This window comes from Panthera uncia (assembly GCF_023721935.1).
Source record: "Panthera uncia isolate 11264 chromosome D3 unlocalized genomic scaffold, Puncia_PCG_1.0 HiC_scaffold_8, whole genome shotgun sequence".
NCBI lineage: Eukaryota > Metazoa > Chordata > Mammalia > Carnivora > Felidae > Panthera > Panthera uncia.
In genome coordinates this window covers 371,510-398,939 of record NW_026057586.1, presented here as the reverse complement: position 1 = coordinate 398,939, position 27,430 = coordinate 371,510, and the positions used below count along the sequence as shown (strand labels likewise).

The following is a 27,430-nucleotide window of genomic DNA, read 5'->3' as shown; positions in this document are numbered from 1 at the left end:
ATGGCGCTGCGCCCCGAGCCTGCGGGCGGCCGGCGCGTCGTCACCATCAACGTGGGCGGCTGCAGGGTGCGCCTGGCCTGGGCGGCGCTGGCGCGCTGTCCCCTCGCGCGCCTCGAGCGCCTGCGGGCCTGCCGCGGCCGCGACGAGCTGCTGCGCGTGTGCGACGACTACGACGCGGGCCGCGACGAGTTCTTCTTCGACCGCAGCCCGTGCGCCTTCCGCGCCATCGTGGCGCTGCTGCGCGCCGGGAAGCTGCGGCTGCTGCGCGGCCCGTGCGCGCTGGCCTTCCGCGACGAGCTGGCCTACTGGGGCATCGACGAGGCGCGCCTGGAGCGCTGCTGCCTGCGCCGCCTGCGCCGCCGCGAGGAGGAGGCGGCCCAGGCGCGCGCGGGGCCGCCGGGGAGCCCGGGCCGCCGCCTTCGGGACCTGCTGGACGACCCGCGCCCGGGGCCGGCCGGCAAGCTCTTCGCCTGCGTGTCCGTCGCCTTCGTCGCCGCCACGGCCGTCGGCCTGTGCCTGAGCACCATGCCGGACATCCGCGCGGAGGAGGAGCGGGTGAGCGCGGGCGGGGACGACCCGGTGGCGGTGGTGGCGGCGGGGGAGGTTGGGGCCAGCCGGGGTGGGGGAGGGGGCTGGAGGCAGCCGGGCCGAGGGAGAGCCAGCCGAGCCATGGTCCGTGACACCCCTCCCCCGCTGGGTGGTTGGCGCCTGCAGGTGCCAGACGCCCCCCTGCTCCGGTTAAGGGCACCCCTTCTCCAGGAGGCCCCCACATCGGACCGGCTGCCGTGCCCTGACTGACTAGACAGTTTCGAGAACCCAGTGAGAGGCCTCTCTCTGGTCAGCAGGCCTTCCCTGAACCTCTCCAACAGTCGGGCCTTCAAAGCCTGGACAACTTGGAGCTAAAACGTTCAGTGTCCTGAAGGTCTAGGGAGTTGTGTGCTCTGATCTCAAGTCCCGTCATCTCGAAGCAAGGGGACGTGACCGCCACATTCTTGCGGGTCACGGGAGCCAGGGACGGGCGTCTGCTGAGGCAGACCCGGGGCCGGTCTGTTGAGGTGCCGGGGCTGTCTCCCAGCAAATGGTAGACTTCCCGCCCCTCTTTGGTCTGTGACCATGTCAGCACCCAGCTCGTGTGGCCAGAAATGTTGCTTCCGGGTTAGGATGTCACCACGCTCACCAGCGTTTGTGCACTGAGTGCACCGTGGAAGGTTCAGGGAACGTTTGGGGAAAGCCTGGAGTGTGCTGTCTGGGGCGAGAGGGATGGAAGGCGAGAGGACACCGCAGTGTTTGCAGCACAGAGCCCAGCGCCGCCTTTCCTCCTGGGGGGTGGGGATGACCCCTCAGCAGTCCCCCTGCCCCGCCCTCCAGGGGCGGCACAGAGGCTCTGACTGAATGCCGAGAGACACGGTGGAGAGCTGAAACATTAGGCATTAGCCGGCTGGACCGAGAGCAGGGCGACCCTGACCACAGATCGCGTGTAAATGTAACTGTCGGGAAATTGGTTTGGCTCCCGTGGCTGTTTGGGCGTCCGATTCCTGAGCCGTGGCTCCCGGTTGTGCTTAGGTTTTTCTAAATGGCGGTAACGCCATACAGCACATAGGAGAGGAGCCATTTACGTGAGAGTCAGGACACAAGAGAAGTTGGAGGTGCCTCAGTTCGTGACATCATCCCAGGAGTCGAGCTGGCCCTCTCAGAGCATCCACTGGCCTCCATGTTACCCACTGTTCATAGTCGCCAGCCCCCCTCCCCATTTCCTGAAACGTCACTTCATACCGCCCAGGTCCTGTTTTACCAAATCAGTTATCGGACTGCGGGGTAATAATCCAGTGTCGGTGAGCACGTGGTGACGTATGTCTGTGCGCTCCCCGTTGCCTCGTGAGGGACGCCGATGGAGCATCTGGCCCGCTGCACGTGGCAGGTGCCGAATAAACAGCAGGTGCTGTCACTCGTCACCTTTCTAGGTGTGATGAAATATACACAAAACGTATCAATATCTTAACCATTTTAAAGTATGCTGCCCGGTGGTATTAAATACATTCACGTTGTGTGGTTGTCACCACCACCCATATCCAGGACTTTTTCTCCTTTCCAAACCGCAGCTCTGTCCACTTAAACGTGAGCTCCCCACCGGGCGCCCTCCCCCAGCTCCTGGAACCCTCCATCTGCCATGTCTCTATGACTGCGACTCCCCTGAGAGCCTCACATAAGCGGAATCCGACGGCATTTATGTTTTGGGGACTGACATCTCACTGAGCGTATTGTCCTTAAGGTTATTCCGTGTCGTAGCAGGTGTCTATGCTTTCTTCCTTTTTAAGGCTGAATAACGTTTCAGCGGTACGCGTCTACCACTTCTGCTTATTTGCTCGTCTATCAGTGGACACGTGGGTTGGTTCCACCTTTGGGCCACGGCGCATTATACTGCCGTGGACGTTCACGTAAAAAATCTGCCCGAGTCCTTGCTCTCGGTCATTTTGGGTAGACGCCCAGGAGTACAACCGCTGGATCATACGGTCATTCTACGTGTACTTTTTCGGGGAGCCTCCAGACTGTTTTCTGCCGTGGCTGCACCACCGACTCTTTGCAGGCACAAGGCAGACGGGGTGGAGGGCGGAGAGGAAGAGAGAAACTTGGGAGCCTTTGATTATTTTTTTGTTGGTCTTTTCCAGTAGAATTTAACTTGAAAGTTACAGGGCTAAAATATTCCATGTGTGATCTCTGGTTCTAAACAAGCGGCTAAGAGATTTCTTTCTAAAGTGGAAGCATTGTTCTGAAGCTCCCAGGGAGCCCTCCGAGGCCGGGTGGGCAGGCCCGTGGGCCACCGGCTCTGATGTGCGTGGGCCACAGAACTGCTTCTCCTGAACCACATTCGAGTGGACGATCTGACCACGGGCACCCATTGTCTTCTGGAAAACCGCGCTGGGGGAGCAGGGCGTGACCTGGAGGAGCAGAGGTGAGTGTGAGTGCTCCCCATCAGCTGTCTCCTCTCCGGCAGTGCCAGCATCAGCGGTCGTTTTCACGTGTTGGCCCAGAGCAGCACGGAGGAGAGAAAACATCGTTCCCCGGGATTAAAGGGCTTGCAGAACAGCTGTGTGGTTCCCAGGGCCGGTCCCTAAAATGCCTCTGTGACTGAGCGAGTGCCCTTGCCGGGGGTCCCAGCCCTCAGCTCCGGGGAGGCCGTCTCCGTCCACGTCTGTCTCGGTCCCACACGGGATCCTCCTGTGGGCATCACGGGATCACTAACTGCCACACAGAAACCCCTTCCCTGAGGCGGGCTGGGGCTCTGAGGCCGGCCGAGTCACCCAGCTGCTGGGGAGGGGCGGGGCTCTGCGGCCCGGAGGGGGCGGGTGCGGGGGCGGGGGGCGGGCAGCGGGCATCTGGCCCAACCCGTGCCTGTACTTGACGCCCCTGAGCCGTGCACTTAAAAGGCCTGAGGTGGTAAATGTTACGCTTCGCATATTTTACGCATGCACACACATCTGCTCGCCTGTGCGGGTGGGAGACCGTAGCAGAGACCCCGGGGCCTTGGCCAGGGCTCGCCCTTTGCCCCGGTTGTCTGTCCACCCGTCCCCGCGTCCACCCCTGTGCTGGGGGTGCTCGTCAGCTTGGCGTGAGGCTGAGGGCGTAGAGGTGCCTCCCCACACGCTGGGGAAAGCCAAGCACCTGGAGACTGGAGCTGCACGATGGCCGGGGTCACCTGGTGCCACAGCTGCCCTGGCTCAGCAGAGGTCCCGGTCTCCTGCTCTCCGGTCCCTTCTGGAGTCCCTTCACTCACCCTGGGGCACACGATGTTCTGGAACTAGCTGCTGCCATTGGGTGGGTGGGGCCTGGGGCAACACAGAAGCCAGGCTCTTCTGCCCAGAGCCACCGGCCCCACTTCCTAACACACCAAGGACCCGGGCCGGGAAGCGTCCCTCCCCCACTCAGCTCTCCCACAGCGGTGACAGTGAGTTCTGGGGGCCTTCGTGAGCTTAGAGGGACTTCCCCAGCAGGCAGCCCCTCAGGGCTGCTCCCAAAAGGCCGGAGAAGACGCACAGCCCCCTCCCAGCTCATCCCTGCCTCCTGCTCCTTCCCTCTAAGATGAGGAGGGCCAGGGGGGCACAGAACTACTCCCCCAACTCGGTGGCCCGTGACCGTCCAGATGCTGGCATAGAAGCACCAGCACCCCGGTGCCCAGAGGACCCCAGGTCAGGCCGAGCAGCAGGCGGGGACTGGGCCAGGCCACAGCGCTGGCCCCGCATGACCCCAGGGCGAGGCGTGCAGCCAGGGGACCCTAGGGCCCCTCCTATGGCTGGAGTCACCCTCGGGGCTTAGCCCAAGCCGCCAAACCCTGCCGTTCCGAGGGCGACAGTGTGCGTGGTCAGGCCCAGGTCAGGCCCAGTTAGCAGGTGCTGCTCACGGAGAGCACCTCGTATCTGACTCTGACTCCATCGCGGGTCACTGCGTGTGCTCCCTGTGGCCTGAAACAAAGTGCCACAGACTGCCTGGTGGCAACGCCCACGTGGCTCCCCCCAGTCCTGGCCCCCAGCCCGCTGGGCTCAGACCGCTGGGGTGGGCCGGGCCAGCCCCCGGGGGCTCCGGGACGGCCCCGGCCTCCCCCTGCAGCTTGCAGGGCAGGTGTGCTCCTGGTCGGTGGCCTCTGCCCCCTTCGTGTTCTCCTTCCTCAGGCCTCCGTCTCATGAGGACCCTGGATGACATCGGGCCCCTAATCCAGGACTGTGCCCCGGGGACGGTAAACACTGCTGTGAGCTGCTGCTGTCCTCGGGCTGCTTGTGCTGTGTTCACAATCTCCGCTGAGCAGATGGGCGAGAGCTCCTCCTCCAGTAACCAAGCCCCCTCCTGGGAGGGCGTCTGGGCCTGAAAACCACGAAAAGTGGTAGCTGGGCCTGTGGTGTCAGACCTGCACCCTGCGGAGTCTGCAGGGGGGAGGCGAGGGTGAACCTGTACTGAGCGAAGAAGACCTTACCGTCGGGCACGTGTGTCTGTAACAGGAAGTCAGCCGCCTAGAGCGCTGTGGAGCACACCCCAACCCTAAGTCATCTGTGGGCCGGTCGCCATGTGTCACCGACAGCTCTTTGAGGCACGCTTCCTCGTTTCGGGGGCCTCTCCGAGCACACCCCGCCCCTTCCCCACTGCACCCCGCATCCCCCGGCCAAATAGCAGCCCCCAGGGCCACGGCTGCCGGCTTCTTGGCCCCCACCTGCAGGACCTACCCTGCCGGACCCCAGAAGGTCTGCAGCTCAGAGCTGGCCCCCCCTCCCGTGGCTCCCACCGACAGCGGGGCTCACTCCCCAGCACCTGGTCCACGGGCAGCTGTGGAGTCCCAGGACGGAAGGCTTGGTGGCATCCTGAATTCAAAACTCGTGGCCAGGTCTTGGGGCAATCTGCCCGGTGGTTCCACCTTGTGCGCAGAGACCGACATCGGTAACATAAACATCCGTGGCCAAAGAAAGTTACGCTGAATTCTCTGATCGCCAAAAAATACTCACTAAACCAGAACATGCCCAGTGCATACCCTCTCTTTCCCACGGTTCCCAGAACACACAGCACAGTAGTGAGAATCCAGAGGTGTCCTTTGTGACCACGTGGGAGGGTCTCCACTCGGCAGATGAGTCCACGTTCTGATGCCAGGAGCTCACAGGGAGCGTGGGGTGAGGGGGGGACAGAGCCAGAGTGGTGCTGTCGCCGCTGTTTACAAGGAGACCCCAGGCCCCAGTCTGAGGGCCGTCTCCAAGCTCCCTCTCCCTAGAAGGCTCGGCAAGTCCCCGTGGCATCTGTGGTCTGCACCTGCAGGGTGGAGGCTCTCCTGTCTCCCTCGTCCCCTCTGCTGTGGTGCCCGCACACCCACTTGGGGGCGCCCGTGAACACGCGCTTGAATTACTGTGTCGACCCTCCATCAGGAGTGAGCAAGGTCACCGAGGCCCAGCTCACTCCAGTGGCCGGGAGAGGCCAAGGCCGTGCTGAGTGTGGGCTGTGGCCAGACTTGGCAGGGAGACCTCGGTTCTGGCGACTCCGTGCTCGGAGCGGAGGCCTCAGAACTGTTTGGAGGACGGGCCACGGGAAGTTTAATTCCGGCAAATGGCTCCTGGGTTCCTTTTGTGCGGCGGCAGCTGGGGTGTTGCTGGGAGACGGTGCTGAGCGCCCACCCCGCGGCTGGCCGTGGGCACGGGCCACGCACAGCAGACTGTCGGAGAACAGGGTGTCTTCGGGGAAGGCGCTCGGGGAGGCGGTGCGTGTCAAAGCCGTCACTCGCTCTGAGGTGGTGCTGGTCTTGGGCTAAGTCAGGTTTTGTCCTTAAAGCCCACGTGATCAAAACAAGACCCGCGTATTAGTTACAGATTTCATGACTGTGATTGCAGCCTGAATTCACCGGGAACATTTTGGCAACAGCATCAAAAAGCTGGTGGCCAAGCTCCCACTGTATGTGGCCGTGACACACACACGGGGCTTTGCCAGGTGCTCTGAGTGAGAGCCTCGCTGTTTGTGAGCTTTGTTAGGGTTTTCCAGAGAAACAGAATCAGAGCCAACGAAAGGGGACCTGTCTCTCCTCCTTCTTTCATCCTGTTGGACAGAAATGTCTGTCCTGTCCCCGGCCGACTGTTGCATTTTGGGAGCACTCACCTGGTCCAGTTCACAGTTCACAGCCGGAGGGGGGGGGGGGGGGGGCACTTTGCCCTGATGGATCACATCTGGAGTATCGCCTGCCTTAGACAAGGGTCAGCTAGGCTTTGGCCTTGGACTTTGGAGCTGATGTTGCAATGACGTGAGACTGTGGGGCTGTTGCATAGAACGAATGAGTCTTGGGGCGCCTGGGTGGCTCCGTCGGTTAAGCAACTGACTTCGGCTCAGGTCATGATCTCACGGTTCGTGGGTTCGAGCCCCGTGTAGGGCTCTGTGCTGACAGCTCCGAGCCTGGAGCCTGTTTGGATTCTGTGTCTCCCTCTCTCTCTGCCCCTCCCCCACTCACACTCTCTCTCTCCCTCAAAACTAAATAAATGTTAAAAATATATTTAAAAAAAAAGAATGGAGGAGCCTTGCCTGTGGGAAGGACAGGAACTGCGGTTGTCTCGCCAAACTCACATACTGAAACCCAACCCCAAGGGGATGGTTTTAGGGGGTCAGGCCTTGAGAGGCGATTAGGTCACGGGGGCGATTAAGCCCCCATTAGTGTCCTTAAAAAAGAGGCCCAGAGCCCCCCTCCCCTCTCCTGCCACAAGAGGACACAGTGAGAAGACACCGTCTACAAACCAGGAGGCAGACCCTCACTGAATCTGCAGGCGCCCTGATCTTGGACATCCAGCCTCCAGAACCCTGAGGAACAAATGTCTGCTACCCGGCCCCCGCCCTGTGGTTGTTACGCTGCTAACGGACAAAGCCAGTAGGCGGAGGAACCCCGGGCTCTGAGCACAGCGCAGGGACCGGGCTTTCCTCTCGAGCTCTCACCAGAGTTTTCTGTCCAGCACGAGAGAGCTATGCTGGCCGGGGCCGCTGCCAGAGGGCCAGACGACGGGCGTCTCCCTTCCGTATCCAGGGGCGGTGAGTGGGGGCCACGGGCAGCTGTGAGTGCTCAGCGTGCAATGCCCCCCTCGTCCAGAGAGGCTCCGGCCCCCCCAGCAGGGGACAGGTGGCTTCCACAAGGAAATGTAGCCGCACAGGGAGCGGCCTGTGTCCTACGTGCCATTGGTGCACACACGTGGAGGGGCTGGGATCGCTGTCCTGACCGGGCGGCCACAGGCCCAGGTGACACTCAGCTTGCTCTTTGCTGACGGGAGGAAGGAAAGACAGACGGGTCAGCAGCCTGTGCCACCACAGCCGGGCCCGTCAGACCGTCGCGGGATTCCCCACGGCTGAGGGATACGGACGGTGGAGAACAGCATAGGGAGTGCCTGCCCCTGGTGGCCAAGGAAGCCACAGGACCACTGCCAGGAGAAGAGGCTTCCAGGACCCCCCAGAAACAGAGAATGAGTTTGGTTGGTTTATTTTCCCGTTTGCAAAGATCTGATCCGATGATCCGCGAACTCCAGTGGCAAATTTTGTGCAGCGAACCACGCCTGTTCTGGGGGACAGACATGCCTGGTGTGGGCCCTGGTTCACCTTCCTCTCGATAAAATTAGGTGATCGTTCCTCCGGGGCTGCTGTCTTGGGCGCCAGCGGCCCCACCAGCCTGCCCACAACTCCGGTCCAAGGCCGCAGGCCATCGTCCGCGCCGCTTTGGAGAGACCATTGCCTGCTTTCGCAGGAGACCCTTTGGCGAGAGCCTTACAGGCTGGAAACAGCCAGGAGTGCCTGGAGATAAATGTGAGGACTTTGCTCCGCCTCTGACACATCTGGCAGGAAAAATGCGGGATTTGTGCTTCAGTCTGGAAAAAAGACTCAGGGCACCTGGGTGGCTCAGTCCGTTGAGCGTCTGACTTCGGCTCAGGTCATGTGTCACCATTTGTGAGTCTGAGCCCCGCGTCGGGCTCTGCTGACAGCTCAGAGCCTGGAGCAGCTTCGGATTCTGTGTCTCCCTCTCTCTCTGCTCCTCCCCCACTCACGCTCGGCCTCTCTCAAAAATAAATACACATTAAAAAAAAAAAAAGCCTTGCACTCAAATGCCTAGAATAGAGGCTTCAAGATTCTTGTTGTTGTTGTTGTTGTTGTTGAGAGCATGAGCAGGGGAGGGGCAGAAGGGAGAGGAGAGAGAATCTCAAGCGGGCTCTCTCTCCTGAGTGGAGCCGGATGCAGGGTTTGGCCCCACGACGGTGAGATCATGACTTGGCTGGAAATCAGGAGTTGGGCACTTAATCGACTGAGCCACCCAGGCGCCCCTCTTTTTTTTCAAAACCATTTTTAGAGCAGTTTCAGGTTCAGAGAAAAATTGAGAGGAAGGCACAGAGATTTCCGCTAGACCCCTGCCCTGACACGCACGGCCTCCAACATCACCAGCATCCCCCCAGAGTGGTGCATTTGTCCCTGTTGATGAAGCGACACTGATGCGTCATTATCAACCAAAGTCCGCGGTGGACATTAGGGGTCACTCTTGGTGTATATTCTGTGGGTTGGGACCAAAGTAGAAGGTCACGTGTTCACGGTTATGGCATCACGCAGAGCGGTCTCACTGCCCTACAAACTGTGTTCGGCGTGTTTGTCCCTCCCCCCCACCGCCCCCCACAGCCACTGGTCTTCCTGTCTCCACAGTTCTGTCTTTCCCAGAGTGTCCTATACTTGGAGTCACACAGGATGTCGCCTTTCAGACTGGCTTTTTCCACTCAGCAATAGGCATTTAAGGGTCTCCCGTGGCTTCTCGTGGCTTGTTAACGTGTCTCCTTTTATTGCTGATAGTATTCCATTGTCTGGATGGACCACAATTTATCCATCATCTACTGAAGGATATCGTGGTTGCTTCCAAGTTTTGGCAGTTAGGAATAGATAGATTATGAATAAAGCTGCTGTGTTTATTGTGTGCAGGCTTTTGCACAGATACAGGTTTTCAATTCATCTGGATAGCTGATGAGTGCGATTGTGCGATCGAACCTAAGAGAACACTCAGCTTTACAAAAACCAGCAAACTGTCCTCCAAAGCAGCCGCACCATTTTGCATTCCCGCTACGCTGGATAACAGTTTCTGGTGTTGCGCGTCCTCTCCAGGATTCGGTGTCGGTATTTTGGATTTTGGTCATTCTGACAGGTGCGTGTGGCATCTGGTCGTCGTTTTAATCTGCATTTCCCTGATGACGTCGACGTGAAACGTGCTTTCCTGCGCTTACTTGCCATCCGCGTATCGTCTGTGGGAACGTGGTCAAGCTCCTGGAGGCAGGTCTGAGCACGTGGTGGGGCCACCCCGTGGCTGGAGCCTCGCACACTTGCCCACGCTGAGCGTCCAGCCGTCTGGCGATCACAGTTTGGGTTCTCCTGCCCGGCGCTGGCTCCCGCGGCGGTTTGGAGCGTCTGCCTCCGCCTGTCTGCTGTCTCTCCGGTCTTGGGGCCACATTCTCCCTTCTCCCGGATTCCAAACGAGCCGCCGCTCTTTCCATCTGTTCAGCTTTTAATTGGTAGGATGAAGCCCTTTGGTGCAGAACTGGAGACAAGCTCCCAGGCTCTTTTTGCCAGAACCTGTCCAAGGCTCTCCTTCCCTGTCACCGTCAGAGGCAACACTGGGTGCCTGTTCAATTCTCCGGCTCTACACACAGAGCAGGGCCCTTCCCACTTCCTGCCCGACAGCTGCAAGACCTTGCAACACTGCTGCCTCCTTCCAGAGCCGCGGCCACCTCATCTTGTAGATGCAGACACTTCAGAGCTAGTGAGATTAAACTGAGTAATTCGTGTAAATTACTTTGGATGGTGCTTTGCACACAGAACTGAATATGTGGCCACTCTCTTTGCCTTTCCGCCAACGAGGGTACTAAACTGTGTGCAGGATATGGCAGCGGTGGGCGGGGGGGGGGGGGGGCAGTGCCCAGGAGAGCCTTCTTCTCCCAGAGCTGGTTTCTGTAAATGGTCTGTGGAGCAGCAGAGAAAGCCAACCCAAAGACATCAGCAAACCAGACGCCCGATCTTGCATGGAGATCAGCAGGTGCTTTGTCACGCCTAGGATGTGACCCAGATGTGGCCAGCGCTCTCACCTCTGCCTCCCCTCCGGGTGCTCAGTGGGGTTCAGAGCACCTGGCCAGGTCCGCACCCTCCCTCCTGGCCCCTTCGGGGGCCCCGGGACTGCCTGCAGCCCGGGTTCGAGCAGGACTCCCACCGGCCGGCAGACAAGACCCCCTCCCCCACTGCCCACAGCCCAAGAGGGAGAAGGTGGGCTTTACTGTTACTGCACAGTGAAGGAGTCTTTCTGTCCCTTCTTTCCCTGCTGCTGCCGGCGGCCATGAGAATATTAAATGCTTATCGGAAATAAGTGGAAATAGATCTCTCCAAGTGTGTATAATCTCATTGCCTCCCAGCGTTTCCCTCATAGGATTGAACTATTTTGACTTAGAAGCTGCATTTTTAAGGGACCTAAATTCATCAGGCATCACCACCCAGGAGAACAGACCTGAGAATTCAGATGATTTTAGGCTCCACCTAAGCCTGAAATATTAAGTATGACATCAGGGTTGGGGTTTTTTTTAATTTTTTTAATGTTTATTTATTTTGGGGAGAGAGGGGATGGGCAGGGGAGGGGCAGAGAGAGAAGGAGAGAGAAAATCCCAAGCAGGACTCAAACTCACAAACCTTGAGATCATGACCTAAGCCGCAACCAAGAGTCAGACACAAACGATTGAGCCACCCAGGCGCCCCATGAAGGGATATTTTTAATAATAATACATTATTCTAATTCAGCAAAATGGCTATTCCCAAATGAGGAGCTTCTGCTGTTTATTTTACCAAAAATACTAATTTATCAACACATGTAGTTTGCTAAAGGTTTGGAGTTGGGACACCGGCAGGAAATACATTTGTGAAATTTGTAAACTGGGGGCTCTTGGGCCCTCTGGGGGGAGCAGTCGGGGTCCCGTGCTGCCCGGGCTCTGTCGGAGCTGCGTTTCCAGGCGGGGCTCACAGGGGTGGATGTTTTCTGAGTTGGCCTGGAAATGTCCATCTCGAGACAGAGCCGGGCTCCTCCCCGAGAGCGGTTTTGTGGGCTCAGGGTGCCGCGGAGCTGGGGGAACACAGCCGCCGAGCCTGGGGTCCTGTCCCGGGACAGGTGCGTCAGGTGCCTCCCGCCTGCCTCCTGCGCTGTCACTGCAGCCCTAGGGGTCCCCGGGCGGCCTGTCCCTCTGCCCGCCCCCCACCCCTGCCACCAGCCTGGGGAATTTGCAGCTCCTCACAAGTGCCTTCCTGGCTAAGCATACCACTTGCTGCCTAGAGAAAGGTCCAGAGCCTCACGCACCTTCCTGCCCTGCCTCTCAGAGCCTCTTTATGCCGTCGCAAAGCAGCACGCAGTCCGCGGACAGTGCAGCGTGGAACAGTCGTGTCGTTCTGTACCTCTTGAGTATTCCTCCTCATCGCTTTTGGTTCTAGTTCTTTGCAGACGTGAGGCCACATTGGGATGAATGTTCTCGCTCACAGACCTTGCACCGTCTGCTGGCTGTTTCCTGGGTACTCTCATCCGTCACGCTGCAGGCCCCACTTCTGCCCCAAAGGGCCCCGTGCGGTCACGTGAGCACCTCACGGGTCGTGTCCCCGAACGCTGGGCCGTGTCCCCGGAACAGTTCGCCTGCGTCTTAAAGAAAGCCGGCTCCCGGTGGGACGCTCACTCGACCAGCCGGAGGCCAACGCCCTGCCGCATGTTTCCTTACCACTCACACTTTGAGGGTTTCTTGTCTTCTGCTTCGCTGGCTTGTGGCTTTGCTTCTCGCTCTGTGTGCACAGCGGCTGTTTTCCCAGTGGCCCCGCATCCGCCGCTGGGGTCGGGGAGGATGGCCTCCAGCCTCCGCCACCTTCAGGGTCCCCGGGGGCCTCACGCTGCCTGTGGCGTCCTCCCCTGCTGGCCCTCGTGGGCCCCTCTGTCCTCTGCTCCACGCCCGAGGTGGCCTCTCTGTGGGGCTCCTGCGGCCGTCCCCTCCAAGGCCACCTCTGTATAAGCCTTCCCGCGCTGCCCCCATCATCCTCTGCACCTGTTTTACTGACAGTAGGCACTGGGACCCTCCTGAAATGTGTCTGGCTGTGCCTCCCTCACGCCCAGGAGCCCCCGGTGAAGAGACGCACGGCGGGTCCTCACGGGAAAGATGTGAGTGACGGCTGTGAGGTGAGGGTGCCGCTGCCCTGGCCCAGGAGACACCCTGGGAATCCAGAAGGAGGGATTTAGCCCAAGGAAAGACACAGCCTGTGCCCCCAGCGGACGAAACCACGTGGCCTTGGCACAGGCGGGCACAGACCCGGCCTCAGAATGCGCTCAGAGGTCCCAGCGCCCCAAGGGCACCCGAGGTCACACCTGCAGGGGGAGGCTGCCGGACGGGGCAGAGCCGCATCTGAGGGCGGGGCACGCACTTGGGGCGAGGCCCCGGCTCTGAGTGCCCACCTCCCGCTGCCCGTCGTCCGGTGCGGCTTTGCAAGCTCCCTGTGGTCGCCCGGCTCCCCAGAACCTTGCCTCTGACCTGAGTGCTCCTCCCGGCACCAGGCTGAGGGGTGGCGATTCCGTGCACACACCGCATCTGGTCAGCAGGTGACAGAAGACAGACCACAGACGCGTTTATTTCTAATAAGCGATTAGTACAGTTGGCATAAGCAAGTTCTTTACTTAGGAAGTATAAAACATGAATGGTAAAGTAAGCGTAAGTGTTCCTTTCACACATGAAATTCTAAGTGACAAGACGGATCTAGATCTGTGAACACACTGCCATCGGCCGTGACGTCCAGGAGCTGCGGGAGACGAGGACACGAGCGCGAGCATCAGCGGACCCGTGGCAGACACCCGTGTCGAGCCCTATTTCGCACACACACCGTTCGCCCCTTCAGGCCGCACAGCTGAGTGACTGCATCACCAGGTGGAAGGCTTTTGTCCGTGTTCTGTACTGAGAGCTAATTTGCTGCGTTATTTGCACATCAAATGAAACCCAAGAGGACTAGCTGAGAAGTTGTTATAAGTAAATGAATTTGTCAACGTAGCTGGCTTCCAAATAAACATGTGAATGTCAGCCGCTTTTCAATATATTATCAGTAATAGAAAATTTAATGCAAAAACTATCCTGGTCACTAATAAAAAACACACGAAATGCCCAGGAACAATCTTAGCGAGAAAGGTTGGATATTTATAACAGAAAAAACAGTAACTCTACTGTGTGACACAAAATGGCTGAATGAGGAGAGGCAGGCACATCATGTTCTCGAATGAGAAAATCACTCCCCCGGGGCGCCTGGGTGGCTCGGTGGGTTAAGGGCTGAGTCTTGGTTTCCGCTCAGGTGGTGGTCTCACGGTTCATGAGTTCAAGCCCTGAGTCAGGCTCTCTGCTGTCAGCGCAGGGCCTGCTTTGGATCCTCTGTCCCCCTCCTCTGCCCCTCCCCTGCTGGTTCTCTCTCTAGCTCTCTCAAAATTAACAAATAAACTTTAAAAGTTATTAAAACAAGAATTGAAATCAATAAATAATTAAAAATAGTCTAGTTTCTTTAAAAAAAAACAGAGAAGCACATTTCCTACCGGCAGAGACGCAAGGAGGTCATCGGCCGCACCCAGCGTTTGCGAGCTCCGCGCGACCCTCGCGTCCGGTGGGAGGGACTCCCACAAGGGAAGGCCACCGGAGACACCTAAGTGTGCTCGCCACCGAACCCACGCAGTGCGCCTGGGTCACTGGTGCTGCGTGTCTGGGAAGCTAAGGCCCCACACGAAGGACAGTGGCTGCGAATTATGCGCTGAACGAACGACACTCCTCGGTACACGTGTGTTCGAGGCTGTGGCACCGCGCAGTGTCCGTCCCTGCTCAGGGCACCAAACCGTGGGCCCTTCCTCGTTTGTGTAGAGACCCTTCGTGGCATTTAGTCCAGGACGCTGCTCACAGGAGAAACCAACAGACGCCAGACCGGGGCCCCTTGGAAGACCAGGCCAGTTCCAAGTAGGGGCGGGCAGGGTGTGGAACACTTTACAGTGAAGCTGGAACCATTTCTTTTCGAAAGACGGCACGAAACTAGTCAACGGAGCGATAGCAGGAACGTGAATTGACACCCTGCCTCAGTGGAGATAATTTGAAATGAATACATTCATTATCTCTATGTAAATGTTCGCTATTTTTAAACAATCTGTTCTCTGAAGTAGATTTAATATTCTCCCACTTTTCTAGTTGCACTACAAGAACCTTTTTCCATAGATAATCGGAGAGAATAAATCCCAATTCAGTTCAAAGTCAAATTATTATAAATTCACAGTGAAATGAGTTAATAAATATTTTCTTTTAGGCACTTATGGGAGGCTGAAGATAAAATCTGCACACAGAGTCATTCACGAATGAGTAGATAAGTCAATAAGGGTATGTCCTTTTTATAGGGTGTGTCCTTCACGGTGTCCGGCGTGGGGACGGAGGTGGACTCTTGACCCAGCCCTGCAGCTGAGGACACCAGCTTTCCTGGACTGCTTTGCCACCTACACCGGGCCCATGAACAGCGAGATGGGCATCGGTGTCCAGAAAATACACAGGCGGCAAAGGCACGTGACCATTTAAGAGTTTAATTACACGCCAGGTAAACACAGGGAAAGTCTGCAGGCCTCGGGGTCTCTGCTGAGACCCTCACTGCGTTCAGACCCCTCACGCCGGGGTGATGGGCCTTCGGGCCGGGAGCCCCGAGGTGCCCCTGCTGTGTGGCTTACAGAGAGAAACCCGCCCCCCTGGCCCCCGCCCCACGCCCTTACTCTCCGGTTGAACCCACGCGAGTTACGGCACAGAGTGTGGTGGAGCCCGCAGAGCTCGCTGCTCGGTGCCCTGAAACGAGAACAGGGCAGGGATGGAAGGCTGTGCGGCGTGGCCTCGCCCGAACTCCGTGTGCCGAGGGCCCCACAGCCTCTGTTTGCCTCGTGGAGAGAGGGAGAGGACCGGGCTGCAGGTGCAGGGTGAAGGTCGCGGTGGCCTTGGACCGCGAGCGGCCGGGGCCTCTGCCTCCCGTCTGGGCTCCGTTTGGAACTGCACTGACACGGTTTATGTGCTTTTCCGAGTAAATGTTAAACTTCTGGAGCTACATGGAAAGCTCGGACATAACGGGGAGCACCTTCAGAATCCTGCATGGGATTAATTTCTACCCGTCGTGCGACATCAGACTGTCATAGCAATCCAGGCCGGGGGTAGAACGAAGGCTTCCCAGATGTGCAGAGGCTCAAAAAGTTACCCCCCACGACCGTTTCTCATGAAAAGTGAAGGCTACACCTCAACAGAGTAATGGGATAAACCAAACAGTGGGGGTGGGGGGCACAGCGTTTAAGCAGCTCCCATCGGCGGCGGAGAAACTCCAGACACAGCGTTCAGCAAGAGGGCCGGGGTCCCCGCAGGGCAGGCGGGGCTCGGAAAGCAAACAGAACCCGTTAACAACTTGATGTGTTCGGGCATTTGGAAAAAATACACCGTGCTTCAGAATAGCAAGCTAAGCAATTTTAGAATGAGGCCATAAAACTTTAAGAAAAGGAAAACACTTTATGAGGGAAAAAGCCGTAATCGTGCACCACTACCCGGGGCCAGCAGTGAACAAGATTTACATTATCTTAATAATTACCGATTTTACCCCAGAATGTGACAAAACTATTTTTGAAGGAAAAGGGTCATGGGTGTGGCGGGGGTGGTGAGGTGGGGGAGGTAAGGGAACCAGATCCTGAACACAAAGTCAGCACAAATGTATGAAGTTAGTATGCCTGTGAGGAGCCAGATACACATATTATGAAATAAAAATACGGAAATAACTGTCAGAAAAACCGAGTAAAATAGAAAATTATTGCCTCCGGGAGATAAGAGTTGGGGTGAGAGTACTCTTTTTTTCCAATAAGCCTTTTAGTATGTACCGAGTTTTTTTTTTTAATTATACACATGTGTTCGTTTTGTAAAACAATTAAAATTAAAAACATGTTCAATCACCAAAACTCACTCAAGAAGAAGTGGATAGGGGCACCTGGGTGGCTCAGTCAGTTGAGCATCTGACTTGGGCTCAGGTCGTGATCTCACGGTTCGTGGGTTCAAGCCCCGCGTCGGACAGCTCGGAGATGAGCCTGCTTCGGATCCTGTGTCTTCCTCTCTCTCTGCCCCTCCCTCGCTCGTGCTCTCTCTCTGTCTCTCAAAAATGAATACATGTAAAAAAAAAATTTTTTTAATTCAATTCACAGTTTAAAATCTTTGAAAAAGAAGACTCCAGTCTTAGTGGTTTCACTGGTGAATTCTACCCAAAAATGTAAGGAAATTGAAATAATATCCGTTCTGCACACTATCTTCCAGAAAATAGAAGAAGACAGAGTACTTCCCAACACACTCTGTGAGACCAGTATTATCCTGGTGCCAAACCAGACAAAGACGTTGCAAGAAAAGAGAAAATACAGACCAACACCTCATGAACATAGATGCAAAACTCCTCAACAAATATTAGCAAATCAACTGCAACGTATAAAAAGGATACCACATCATGACCAGGATGAGTTTTCCCAGGAAAGCAATCCGGGTTCAACATTTGAAAATCAATCAGTATAATTTATAATATTAACGCACTGAAGAAGAAAAGTCACGTGATCATCTCAATAGATGCAGAAAAAGCATTTGAAAAAATTCAATATCCATTAACGGTTAAAACAAAAACTTTCAACAATATAGAAATGGAAGGGAATTTCCTTCACGTGATCGAGAACACCTGCAGCCGATGACATACGCAGTAATGAAAGATGGAACCCTCCCCCCCGAGATCGGGAACAAAGCCTGGCAGTCTTGCGCTAGAAGTCCTAGCCAGTGCAATGAAGCAAGAAAAAGAAATAATAGGTAAATGATTGGAAAGAAAGAAAACTGTAGATTTTTAAATGCATGAAAAAGCTTGAAGAACAAGGACGTGAGCACGCTCACCTGCCAGCCAGCAGCCCACTCTGGGTCTTCACCCAGGAGCAGTGACTCATGCATCCATCCGTAGATCTGTACAGGAAGGTGCGTAAGGCTGATTTGAAACAGCCCCAAACTGGAAGCCACACAACGCACACCAGCAGATGTGACAAACGTACGTGCGTACGTGTGCTAGTCAGAGACCAAGAACAAACCACTGATTCCCAAACAACATGACTGAGTCTCCGATTACACTAAGTGGGAAAAGCCAGATGCAAAGATCTGGCATAATTCCATTTCTGGGACGTTCTGGAAGGGGCAAAGGGCGTCAGTGATTGCCACGTTGGGGTGGGGACGGTCTGGCTACAAAGAGGTGGCACAGAGATGGCGGGGGCCACGGTGGTGCTCGCGGGCCTCGACGCATGTCTGGAAGGAGCACACATCCTCCCACGTAAATCCGTGGGCACGTGTCCACTGTTTCCTGAGAACCCATTTCCCAGACCAGGATTTCCAGGCCAAATGTACACACACTTTGAAGGCTTTTAAAATATAATTGTGAGAATTTGTACAAATTTATTCTCTGCCCAGTACCGGGGATCTACCTGGAACCACCCAGGGCCTCCAGACCCTTGGCCTGGGGGAGAGAGTTCAATCTGTGTAGCTACTTAGGGGAACAATTCAGCAATTGCTGACAAACGTGAAAGTGTCCCACCTGACAAAGCAGGAAAGCCCTAGACAAGCTCTAGCAGGTGCACACGAGAACATTCCCAGTTGCGTTTGCCTGTGTTGGGTTTTGTTGTTGTTGTTGTTGTTGTGCGTTTTGTTTCGGTGATGGCGAGTGATAACATCTGCCTAAGGTTTAAACACATGTTCCCAGTCTGATGTTCGGCTTAGTAGTGCCTGGACATACAGGGACACGGAAGGAGCGGAACGTGCTAGCTGAGCTGGCTCCCTTGTAGGCAGCTGACCTTTGATTCTTGAGCCACAAGTCATTGAAGGATGCCAGTTCCTATCCTAGAAAGAAAACAAAAGAAAAATAGGACGGACTCACGGCCCAAGGGCTCAGGTGCCAGCTGGGGTGACTTTGTTCCCTGCCACATGCTAACTTTGAAGGTTGATACCCAGACCTGGGCGGCCACTGGGGAAGGGCACACAGTGTCTTGTGGCCTTTCACCGAGAAGGGAAGTTTGCCAGTGAGGAGCCCAGTGAGGGTGTCCAAGCCCGTCTCCAGAGGAGGGGTCGGGATGACCGTGGGGGCTCCCGGCAGGAGGGCTCTGCGTCCCGGAGCTCAGAGAGTTAGGGCCCTTCTGTTACCTTCAGCCCCTGCTGGGAGCAGGCCTGTGTGCTGACTCAGCTGTGGCTCCCAACCTGCTGTCCCCGAGGATGACCCTGCACTGGGGCTCTTTCTTTCCCCCAACCACGGGCCTATCCCCACGTCATGGACCCTTTCCACAGGCTTTAGAGACCCTTGGGCCTCGCCTTCCCCAGCACCACCACCCCCACCTAATGCCCCCCAGGCTTCCTGGCGGTGGGTCCAGTGCTGGGGCTGTGACCTCTGGCCCCGGCCTCATGTCGTCTGGGCCTTGAGGCCAGGTCTCCTCTGCCTTTGCTCTCCTGGTCCTCAGTCCCTCCCCCACAGCCTGGATGCCACCTGCTCCCTGTCGCTGCCTGGGGCCAGTCCTGGCAGCGGAGGCCCGCACCAGCCTTGACCCTCCTGAGTGCAGCATAACCCACAGCTCCTGGCCGTTCCTGCAGGGGTGTCCACTCCATGCTGCTCCAGCCGCCCTGTTACCACCCCCGTCTGGGCTGGGACCGTCCCCCCAACCCTAACGTCTCCATCTCCGGACCCCAGCCCTCCTTCCATTAACGTCTCCATCTCTGGACCCCAGCCCTCCTGCCATTTCCTCTCGTCTCACGCTGCTTCACGGCTTGGCTCTCACCTCCCCGACCATGTCCCTGCCTCCATCCACAGGAGCTGAGGCCTGGCCCCACGTGGCCCAGACATCCCCTGCTTTTTCCACCTGTCTCCCAGGGCCTCCACACGCCTGCAGGGGCCCCTCCTTCCCGACACACCCCAGCTTAACGCTTGTACCCCAGATGAGAAGCCCCTGCACCTGTCACTGTCCCTCTTGGCGTCCACCGGCCCCACGGCACCGTCCGGCATGTGTTGGCAAAGGGACCTCACTGAGGCTTCGTCCTCCGCTGAGGCTGCCGTGGGGCCGGGGCCCCAGCGCGGCAGCCGTGTGGCCACAGCAAGAGAGCTCTGATTCCTGGGATCCCCTTATTATCATTTTATATTCCTGCGGGGCTGGGAGGTGAAGCACATATGGGTTCCGTAGCCGCTTTACCTGCGCCCGGGGGGGCGGGGAGGGGGTTTGCACATATGTGGGGCTCCCTGGTACCTCCTGGCACATGGGAGGCGATGTGTCCCACATGCGCATGTGGAGGGGGTGTGGGGGGGAAGCGGCCCCCACACTCCCCGGGGGTCTGTAAGACCGGTGCTGCCCAGACCCATCTCAGGGTTTGGGGTCCGCTTTCTGTCCGTCCACAAGTGTCTGTACCAGAGTCCCTGCATCGTCTCTATGACCCCAGGGCCACAGCCCCCTCCTCTTGCCCCCGACAGTGAGCAGACGGTCAGAAGCCGTCGGCTGGACACCCCATCCAGTTCCCGAAGGCCAGTTCCCGAGTGGGAGCAGGGAGTGACCACAACAAAGAGACAGACGGTGTTTTGCAGCCTAGAGCCAAGCAGGCAGAGGTCAAAAGGCATCGGCCCAGGTCCGGCAGAGAGAGGCGTCCGGGGACCCCAGCCCCACCGGGGCAGGCGGGGACAGCCTGCATGCCTGTGCCGCTCAGCAGGGCTGGTGCGCAGACAAACTTGTTATATCCGTTCGGGTGCGGTTTGTGACCTGGGCACAGCTCCACACGCCCATGAAAACAGAAGCAGAGGCCGGACAAGGGCAGATAATGAGAGGGAGCCCTTCAAAACTCGGTGAGCCACGCCGAACGTGGGTTTATTTCTGACCCGATTTTGCCCAAACAGGCCAGATGTGTCAAATTATGATAAATCAGGGTCTGTTTTCTGGGTTAAAGTTCCAGAAATAGCAACTTCCAATTAACCTCCACGGCTGGTCTTTAAGCACGGGGCAGCCGGGGGCAGGGCTCTGGTGGGCTCTGACAAGCTGTGTCATCTCGAACCCACCCACCAGGGTCGGGCTGGCTTCAGGCGAGCATACTGGGGTCACTGTGCATGCGCGGGGTTGGGAGACAGCCTTCCCCGGCCACCCCCCGAGGGGCCCAGGGTCTCTACATCTGCTTCTTCTGAGCATGGAGGTCACGCCCCGGACGGGGACTCACACAGCTGCACTCGGCCGGCCGGGGTGGTAGGGGCTGGGCCACAGTCGGCCCAGACGGATGAGGGGCCTCATGGGGGTGCGGGTGGGGCTGGGGCCCCAGGACACCGAGCGTCCCTGTGCCGTGGTGCTCAGACTCCTGCCTTCACCTTCCAGACCTGGCTCTGGGCCGGACTTCAGCCACCCTCCTCCGCCCTGTCCCGGGTCCTTCCACAAGCTGGGACTTTTCTAACCACACTGGCCCCCATGGGCCCCGGCCGGCCGTCTCTTTACTGAAAACTTGTCAGTCGGGTTCCCCCTTGGATCCAGTTTTCCCACTCCTGAGGCCCCAGGCTCTCTGACCAGCCCGGGTGCTGAGGTGTTGCCCTGGGGAAGTTCTGTGACCTCCCTGAGCCTGACCTAGCTTGAGCCTGATTCCATACCAGGGGTGTGACAGCGGGACCCCATCCTGGGGAGGGTATGTTCCCCAGGCTCGCCTGCCCCCTGGGGTTCAGGACTCAGAGCCTTTCCGCCATCGCCCATCGCAACCAGCCTCGACTTGTCTGCCATCGGGATAAATAAGCATCACAAAGAGCTGGGACAAAACTCCCACCGAACCTGGGGGCAGGGTGGCTCCGGGAGCAGGGGTCCTCCGTGCCTCGAGCGCCAGCTGGCACGGAGCAGCGCTGGGGAGGCCTGACCAAGCCCGTGGGATAACAGCGGCCACGGTCGGCTGCTGGTGATGCCAAATTCTGCACACCTGGGACAGCAGTCCTGCAGAAAATAAATGGGAGCTGGCCCTGGTCCTAAGGAACTTTCCGGAAGGATGAACGGCAGACGCCCTCGCTGTGTCTGTGCCCCCAGTCGCTGTGGACTGTCCTCCCACCAGGCCTCGCCCCTCGAGTGCCCTCCTGCCAGGACCTGTGCCTCGCCAGCCGCCACCGGGTGAGCATGAGCAGAGCCAGCCTGCAACACCGTCTGCGGGGGGAGAGCAGCTGGCACCCCTCCCCGGGAGCCCAGCGGGTGATATCCCCACCTCACTGGTGTTCTCCAGGGACCCGGGATCTGCAGGGCTGAGGTTGACAGATGGGAGCAGGTGGAGAGGCCAGGGCACCCCCAGAGCGTGGCTGGGGCAGCAGCCCTGGGGCGCTCCACATACAGCAGCCCCCGATCCCAGCTCTGCTCTCTCCATGCGACTGAGGGACACAGGCACAGGGGCTGACGCGACGCCACAGACTGGACACGCTCAGGCCCCCAAGCTGTGCTGCAGACCTGTCCACAAAGAAGCCGGGCCCCTCCAGTCAGGCCGCAGCCCCCGCGTGTCTTTAAATCAAGGGCAGCAGAGACACCAGAGGAGTTTCTGGGACAGGCGCAGCACCGTTGGCAGCTGCAGTGAGCTGGCTGTCCACTCCCGAGCCAGGATGGGCCAGGTGACCCCTGGGAAGCCTCTGGACTGGCCGAGACACCACCGGCCCCGGGAGGAAAAATCCTCTTGGAAAGATGGGCCGTCGAGGATCCCCAACCGGTGGCCTGCACACCCCGGGAGAGGGTCCGAAAACCCCTTCGTCTGGGCTGAGGCGCCACGGCCTCTGTTCGGGACAGACCTGCCAAGTGGTGTTCAGGGGACTTACACCTAAGCTGTGCACCTGCAGTCAGGCATGTGGAAGTCAGAAGCAGCAAGCGCGTGGCCATTATTTCCAGTCGCCAAACAGAGACGATGAGTAATGAGGTGGCTGAGGCATCGGGCTCTGACAGCTCGTTAATGGAAGGGCTGAGCTCTGCTGGGTGCACACACACCGCCTGAGGCAGTGAGCCTCTGGCTGGGAGTACAGATGGGAGACAGGTTTGCGGGAGCCCGGTTTGCCTTGGGTTCCTTGAACACCCACGACGAATCGGCGCCCGGCCCTGGACATACGAGACAGGACTCGGGGAGAAGCCCTATGGGTTCCTACTCACCGCTGGCCTTCAGAGTGCCGAGCTCAACGCTACGGTAAATGTTTGCAGTGCGTAAAAACTGATCGCAAGCCACCACCTGCCCCCATTTGAAGCAGCAGCAGCTGTCTGTGGGTGACAGAAACTCGCCAGGACTGGCCCCCCGGAGAGGGCTCAGGAGCTGGGCAAGTGTCAAGTGTGAGGGACGTGAGCCAGTGGGGGACAGCGCAAGGCCCCCGGTCCCTCTCTCCTCCAGCATGGGGTGGGTCCACGAGAGCACGCAGGCATCGGCTGAGTCTGGCGTGTTCTCTCCAGCCCCCGGGGAGGGGGTTCACTCCAGGTGGAGGTTCAGGGTCAGAGGTGAGACGGGGCCAGACCAGGGCCCGCCAGCAGCTGGGGGCTTGCAAAGGTCCGCACGTTCTGCCTTCCGCTGCATCAGCAGATGTCCGGGAAGGCCCCGGCACTGGGACCCCCCACACACTCAGGTTTGCCTAGAGACTAAGTGTTCTTTCAAAACAGCTTTACCGATCTATAATTCACATGCCATACAATTCAGCCGTTTAGAGTGAGCGGTTCAGTGGTCTTTAGTACATTCACAGCGCTGTGCGCCCATCACCACAATCTAATTTTTGAACGTGTCTATCACCCCAAGGGAGACCGGTGCCTCTAGCACTCAGCCCCCTTCCCCCCCCCCCCCCCCAGCCCTGCACAGCCACTAATCTGTCTTCACGCGTTCCGTGTCCTGGGCTCCGGCGGGAGCAGCATCAGACAGCAGGCCCTCCGTGGCTGGCATCCTTCGGGTCACATCTGTGAAGATCTGCCCGTGTTGCACACGAATCAGTACCCGTCCCTTTTGATGGCCCAGTGGTACCCACTGTATGGATTCAGCAAGTTGTGTTTACCCTTCAGTCCGCCGGTGGACATTCGGGTTGGCTCGTGCGGCACCCCCTGGCGAACACCGGTGCGCGCTTTTGTGCGCACGTGTGCTCACCTCTCTTGGGCGCACGCCCAGGAGTGGAATCGCTGGGGCGTGTGGGAATGCCACGTTTAGCTGCGTGAGGAGTGCCAGACTCTCTTCCAAAGTGGCCGGACTGTGTCATGCCGCGCCAGCTGTGCGTGAGAGCCCCATTTCCTCCACGCCCCCCAACACTTGCTGGGCTCATTCCAGCCGTCCCGGGGGGAGGGAAACGGTATCTCTTGGTGGTTTCAATTTGCATTTCCCTCATGATTAATGATGTTGAGCATCTTTTCACGGGCTTCTTGGCTGTTCGTGTATCTTTCTCAAAATGTCTATTCCTTTGCCCATCTCTTAATCGGGGCTTTTAATTGTTGAGTTGTAGGAATGCTTTATATATTCTAGACACAACTCCCTCATCAGATGTATCGCTTGCAAATATCTTCTCCTGCCCTCTGGGTCCTTTGCTTTCAGATGGTGTCTGGAATAGTTGCTCCAGCCGCTGCAACAAAGGACCACAGACCGTGTGGCTGAAACGATGGAAACCTATTTTCTCACAGGTCTGGAGGCTGGAAGTCTGAGGTCAAGGTGTCGGCAGGGCCGGGTTCTCCTGAAGCCTCTCTCTGTGGCCTGTAGACACTCTCTTTCCCATGACCTCCGTGTGAGACTGTGCCCTGATCTCTTTTTATAGACACGTCAGTCATGTTGCATTAGGGCCACCCTCGTGACCTCATGGAACTTGAGTCACCTCCTTAATCAAGACTCTATGTCCAGGGGCACCTGGGGGGGCTCAGTCGGTTGAGCGTCCGACTTTGGCTCAGGTCATGGTCTCGTGAGTTCGAGCCCCGTATGGGTCTCACTGCTATCAGTGCAAATCCTGTTTCCGATCCTCTGTCGCCCTCTCTGCCCCTCCCCCACTCACGCATGCTTTCTCTCTCTCTCTCTCCTCTCTCTCTCTCAAAAATAGGTAAAACATTAAAAAAAAAAAAAAAAGATCCTGTGTCCCAATACAGTCCCCTTTCTAGGTGCTCTGGGTCAGGGCTTGAACATACGGATTTTGAAGAGAAACAATTCAGGCCGTACAGTGTCCTTTGAAGCCAGAAGTCTTAAATCTTGATTAAATGCATCTATTTTGTCTTGCTTGCTCATGTGTTTGGCGTCATCTCTAAGAATGTTTTGCCAAATCCAAGGTCATGAAGATGCTGGGATCTTCAGCCTAAAGAGCTTCCTTCTGAATTTTTGCAGGGCAGCTGCGCTAGAAGCAGATTCTTTCAGTTTTTGCTTCTCTGGGAAAGTCTGTATTTCACCCTCACCCTCGAATGACGGCTTTGCTTGGGTACAGGATCCTCGATGGCCACCTTTCCCGAGTACTTTGAACACGTTTCCCCACGGCATTCTGGCCTGCGCTGCTTCTGCTGAGATGTTAGCCTGATCCGGGTCACTTTGCGAGGACACGCGGCTTCTGCCGGCCCGGGGTTGGGGTAGGGGGTGGGGCGGCTCTGCATTTCGCCTGCTTGCGATCCGTGGAGCTCCCGGGATGTGCAGGTCACTGTGTTTCCATAGATTTGGTGACTTTTCAGCCCTTATTTATTTCTAAAAGCGTGTGTCTCCTCCTCCCCCTCCCCGCTCCTTCCGCACTGGCGTTTTACAAACTCGCCCCACACTTTTCACACTCTCCGCGGTCCCCCTTCTCTTTTCTCGCATAATCTTCTAGTTCACCAGTTCGTTCTTCTGACGGTTCACATCTTACTGTGGAGCTCCTCCCGTGATATCTACTTGTACTTTTCAACTCCAAAATCTCCATGTGGTTGTTTTAAAAAGTTTCTCCTTGTTGATATTCTCCATTCGAGGCAATGGATTTGTCATCGCACCTTTCACCTCTTCCATCTGCCTCTGGTTCCGTGAGCACATCGGTGACGCTCCTTTGAAAAATCCGACATTGGGGGCCTCTCAAACGCAGTTTCTGTTGCCTGATTTTTTTCTGCTGTGTGGATCATACTTTACTGTGTCTTTGCCTGACATGACTTTTTCATTGGAAACTGGGCATTTTACGTAGTACACTGTAGCAGCCCTGGGTAATACACCCCCCCCCTTTTTTTCAGGGCTACTGTTATTTGCCCATTTGTTTAGTGATTGGCCGGATTGTTTTGGTGGAGTATATCCTTGCCCTCCCCACACACCCAGACACACACAGAGCTGAGCCCCTGACGCTGCCCCTCCGGAGGCACAGTCTGGGGACGCCCACGGTCTGAATGTCCTCCCATTTTCCTTCACTATCACCCGCACGGTTCCGGAGAACCCCTCCAAAGTGGAACTTCTCCCTGCCGTGTTACAAATGAAGCCTGTGCAAGAAATGAGCTGCTTTGGGAGCCGGCTTCTGCCCCCAGGCAAAACCTCCGCGCAGGGGCTGGGGAGTTGGGAATGGGGCTTTGGTGACTCCCGTTCTCTCAGCTGAGGGCGGGGCGCGGAGCGACCCCGCAAGCCCAGGGACAGGGCGCCCCTCTCCTCAAGCGCACTCCCGCAGGGGGAGCCCCGCGGCGCTGGGCAGTGGGGTGTCCTCCCTGAGCCCGGGGTGGGGGTGGGGAGGGGCTCCTCCTCTCTGCTTTTTAAGCGAAACTTCCTCCATTTTCTTGAAGAGATGTTCCATTTGCAGTTTGCCCCGGGGCCCGTTTGCAGAGGCTTCAGTGACGTTTCCCAGCGGCGCCGGGGGCCGTGGGCAGAGCTCCTCGCCCCGCCCCCGATCTGGAAGCCAGCCTCCTCCGGCGGGATCGGGACCGTCCCGCACAGGAACCGCCCCCCCCCGCCCCCGCCCCCGCCCCCATCGGCGGCGCTCCGGCGAGGGTCGGGGTCCCGCCGGGAAGGGCGGCCCGGGCGTGACCCCCCGCCCCCTCTCCTCCGCAGGGCGAGTGCTCCCCCAAGTGCCGCAGCCTGTTCGTGCTGGAGACGGTGTGCGTGGCCTGGTTCTCCTTCGAGTTCCTGCTGCGCTCGCTGCGCGCCGAGAGCAAGTGCGCCTTCCTGCGGACGCCGCTCAACATCATCGACATCCTGGCCATCCTGCCCTTCTACGTGTCGCTGCTCGCGGGGCTGGCGGCGGGCGGCGCGGGCGCGGGCGGCGCGGCGCTGCTGGAGCGCGCGGGGCTGGCGCTGCGCCTGCTGCGGGCGCTGCGCGTGCTCTACGTCATGCGTCTGGCGCGCCACTCGCTCGGGCTGCGCTCGCTCGGCCTCACGGTGCGCCGCTGCGCGCGCGAGTTCGGGCTGCTGCTGCTGTTCCTGTGCGTGGCCCTGGCCCTGTTCGCGCCGCTCGTGCACCTGGCCGAGCGCGAGCTGGGCGCGCGCCGCGACTTCTCCAGCGTGCCGGCCAGCTACTGGTGGGCCGTCATCTCCATGACCACCGTGGGCTACGGCGACATGGTGCCCCGCAGCCTGCCCGGCCAGGTGGTGGCGCTCAGCAGCATCCTCAGCGGCATCCTGCTCATGGCCTTCCCGGCCACGTCCATCTTCCACACCTTCTCGCGCTCCTACTCGGAGCTCAAGGAGCAGCAGCGGCGCGCCGTGGGCCCCGAGCGGGCCCCGCGCGACGACAGCACGCGCTCGGACAGCACGCGCTCGGCCCCCGCCACCGAGGACGGCGCGCAGGGGCCCGGGGGCGGCCACGGCTGCCGCCCGGGCCCGGGGGCCGCTCCCGAAGAGCCTCTGCAGAAGTAGAGCCTTCGCCTCTCCTCCCGCCCGCCGCGCGACCCGGCGGGGGGGGGGGGGGGGGGGGGGGG

General features: G+C 58.2%; 1 protein-coding gene across 1 annotated transcript; it reads left to right on the top strand.

Moving 5' to 3' along the window:
• Positions 1-27,390, top strand: KCNG2 (potassium voltage-gated channel modifier subfamily G member 2). The gene is made up of 2 exons (XM_049620307.1): positions 1-555; positions 26,565-27,390. The coding sequence occupies exons 1-2, from the start codon at positions 1-3 to the stop codon at positions 27,366-27,368; spliced, it is 1,359 nt and encodes a 452-aa protein (XP_049476264.1). The 3' UTR covers positions 27,369-27,390.
• Positions 27,391-27,430: the final 40 nt, after the last annotated feature.

Bases quoted from the DNA above. Each gene is read 5' to 3' on its own strand.
- KCNG2 (XM_049620307.1), top strand. From the start codon at position 1: ATGGCGCTGCGCCCCGAGCCTGCGGGCGGCCGGCGCGTCGTCACCATC. The intron at 556-26,564 runs GTGAGCGCGGGC...TCTCCTCCGCAG, and splicing joins TCCGCGCGGAGGAGGAGCGG to GGCGAGTGCTCCCCCAAGTG.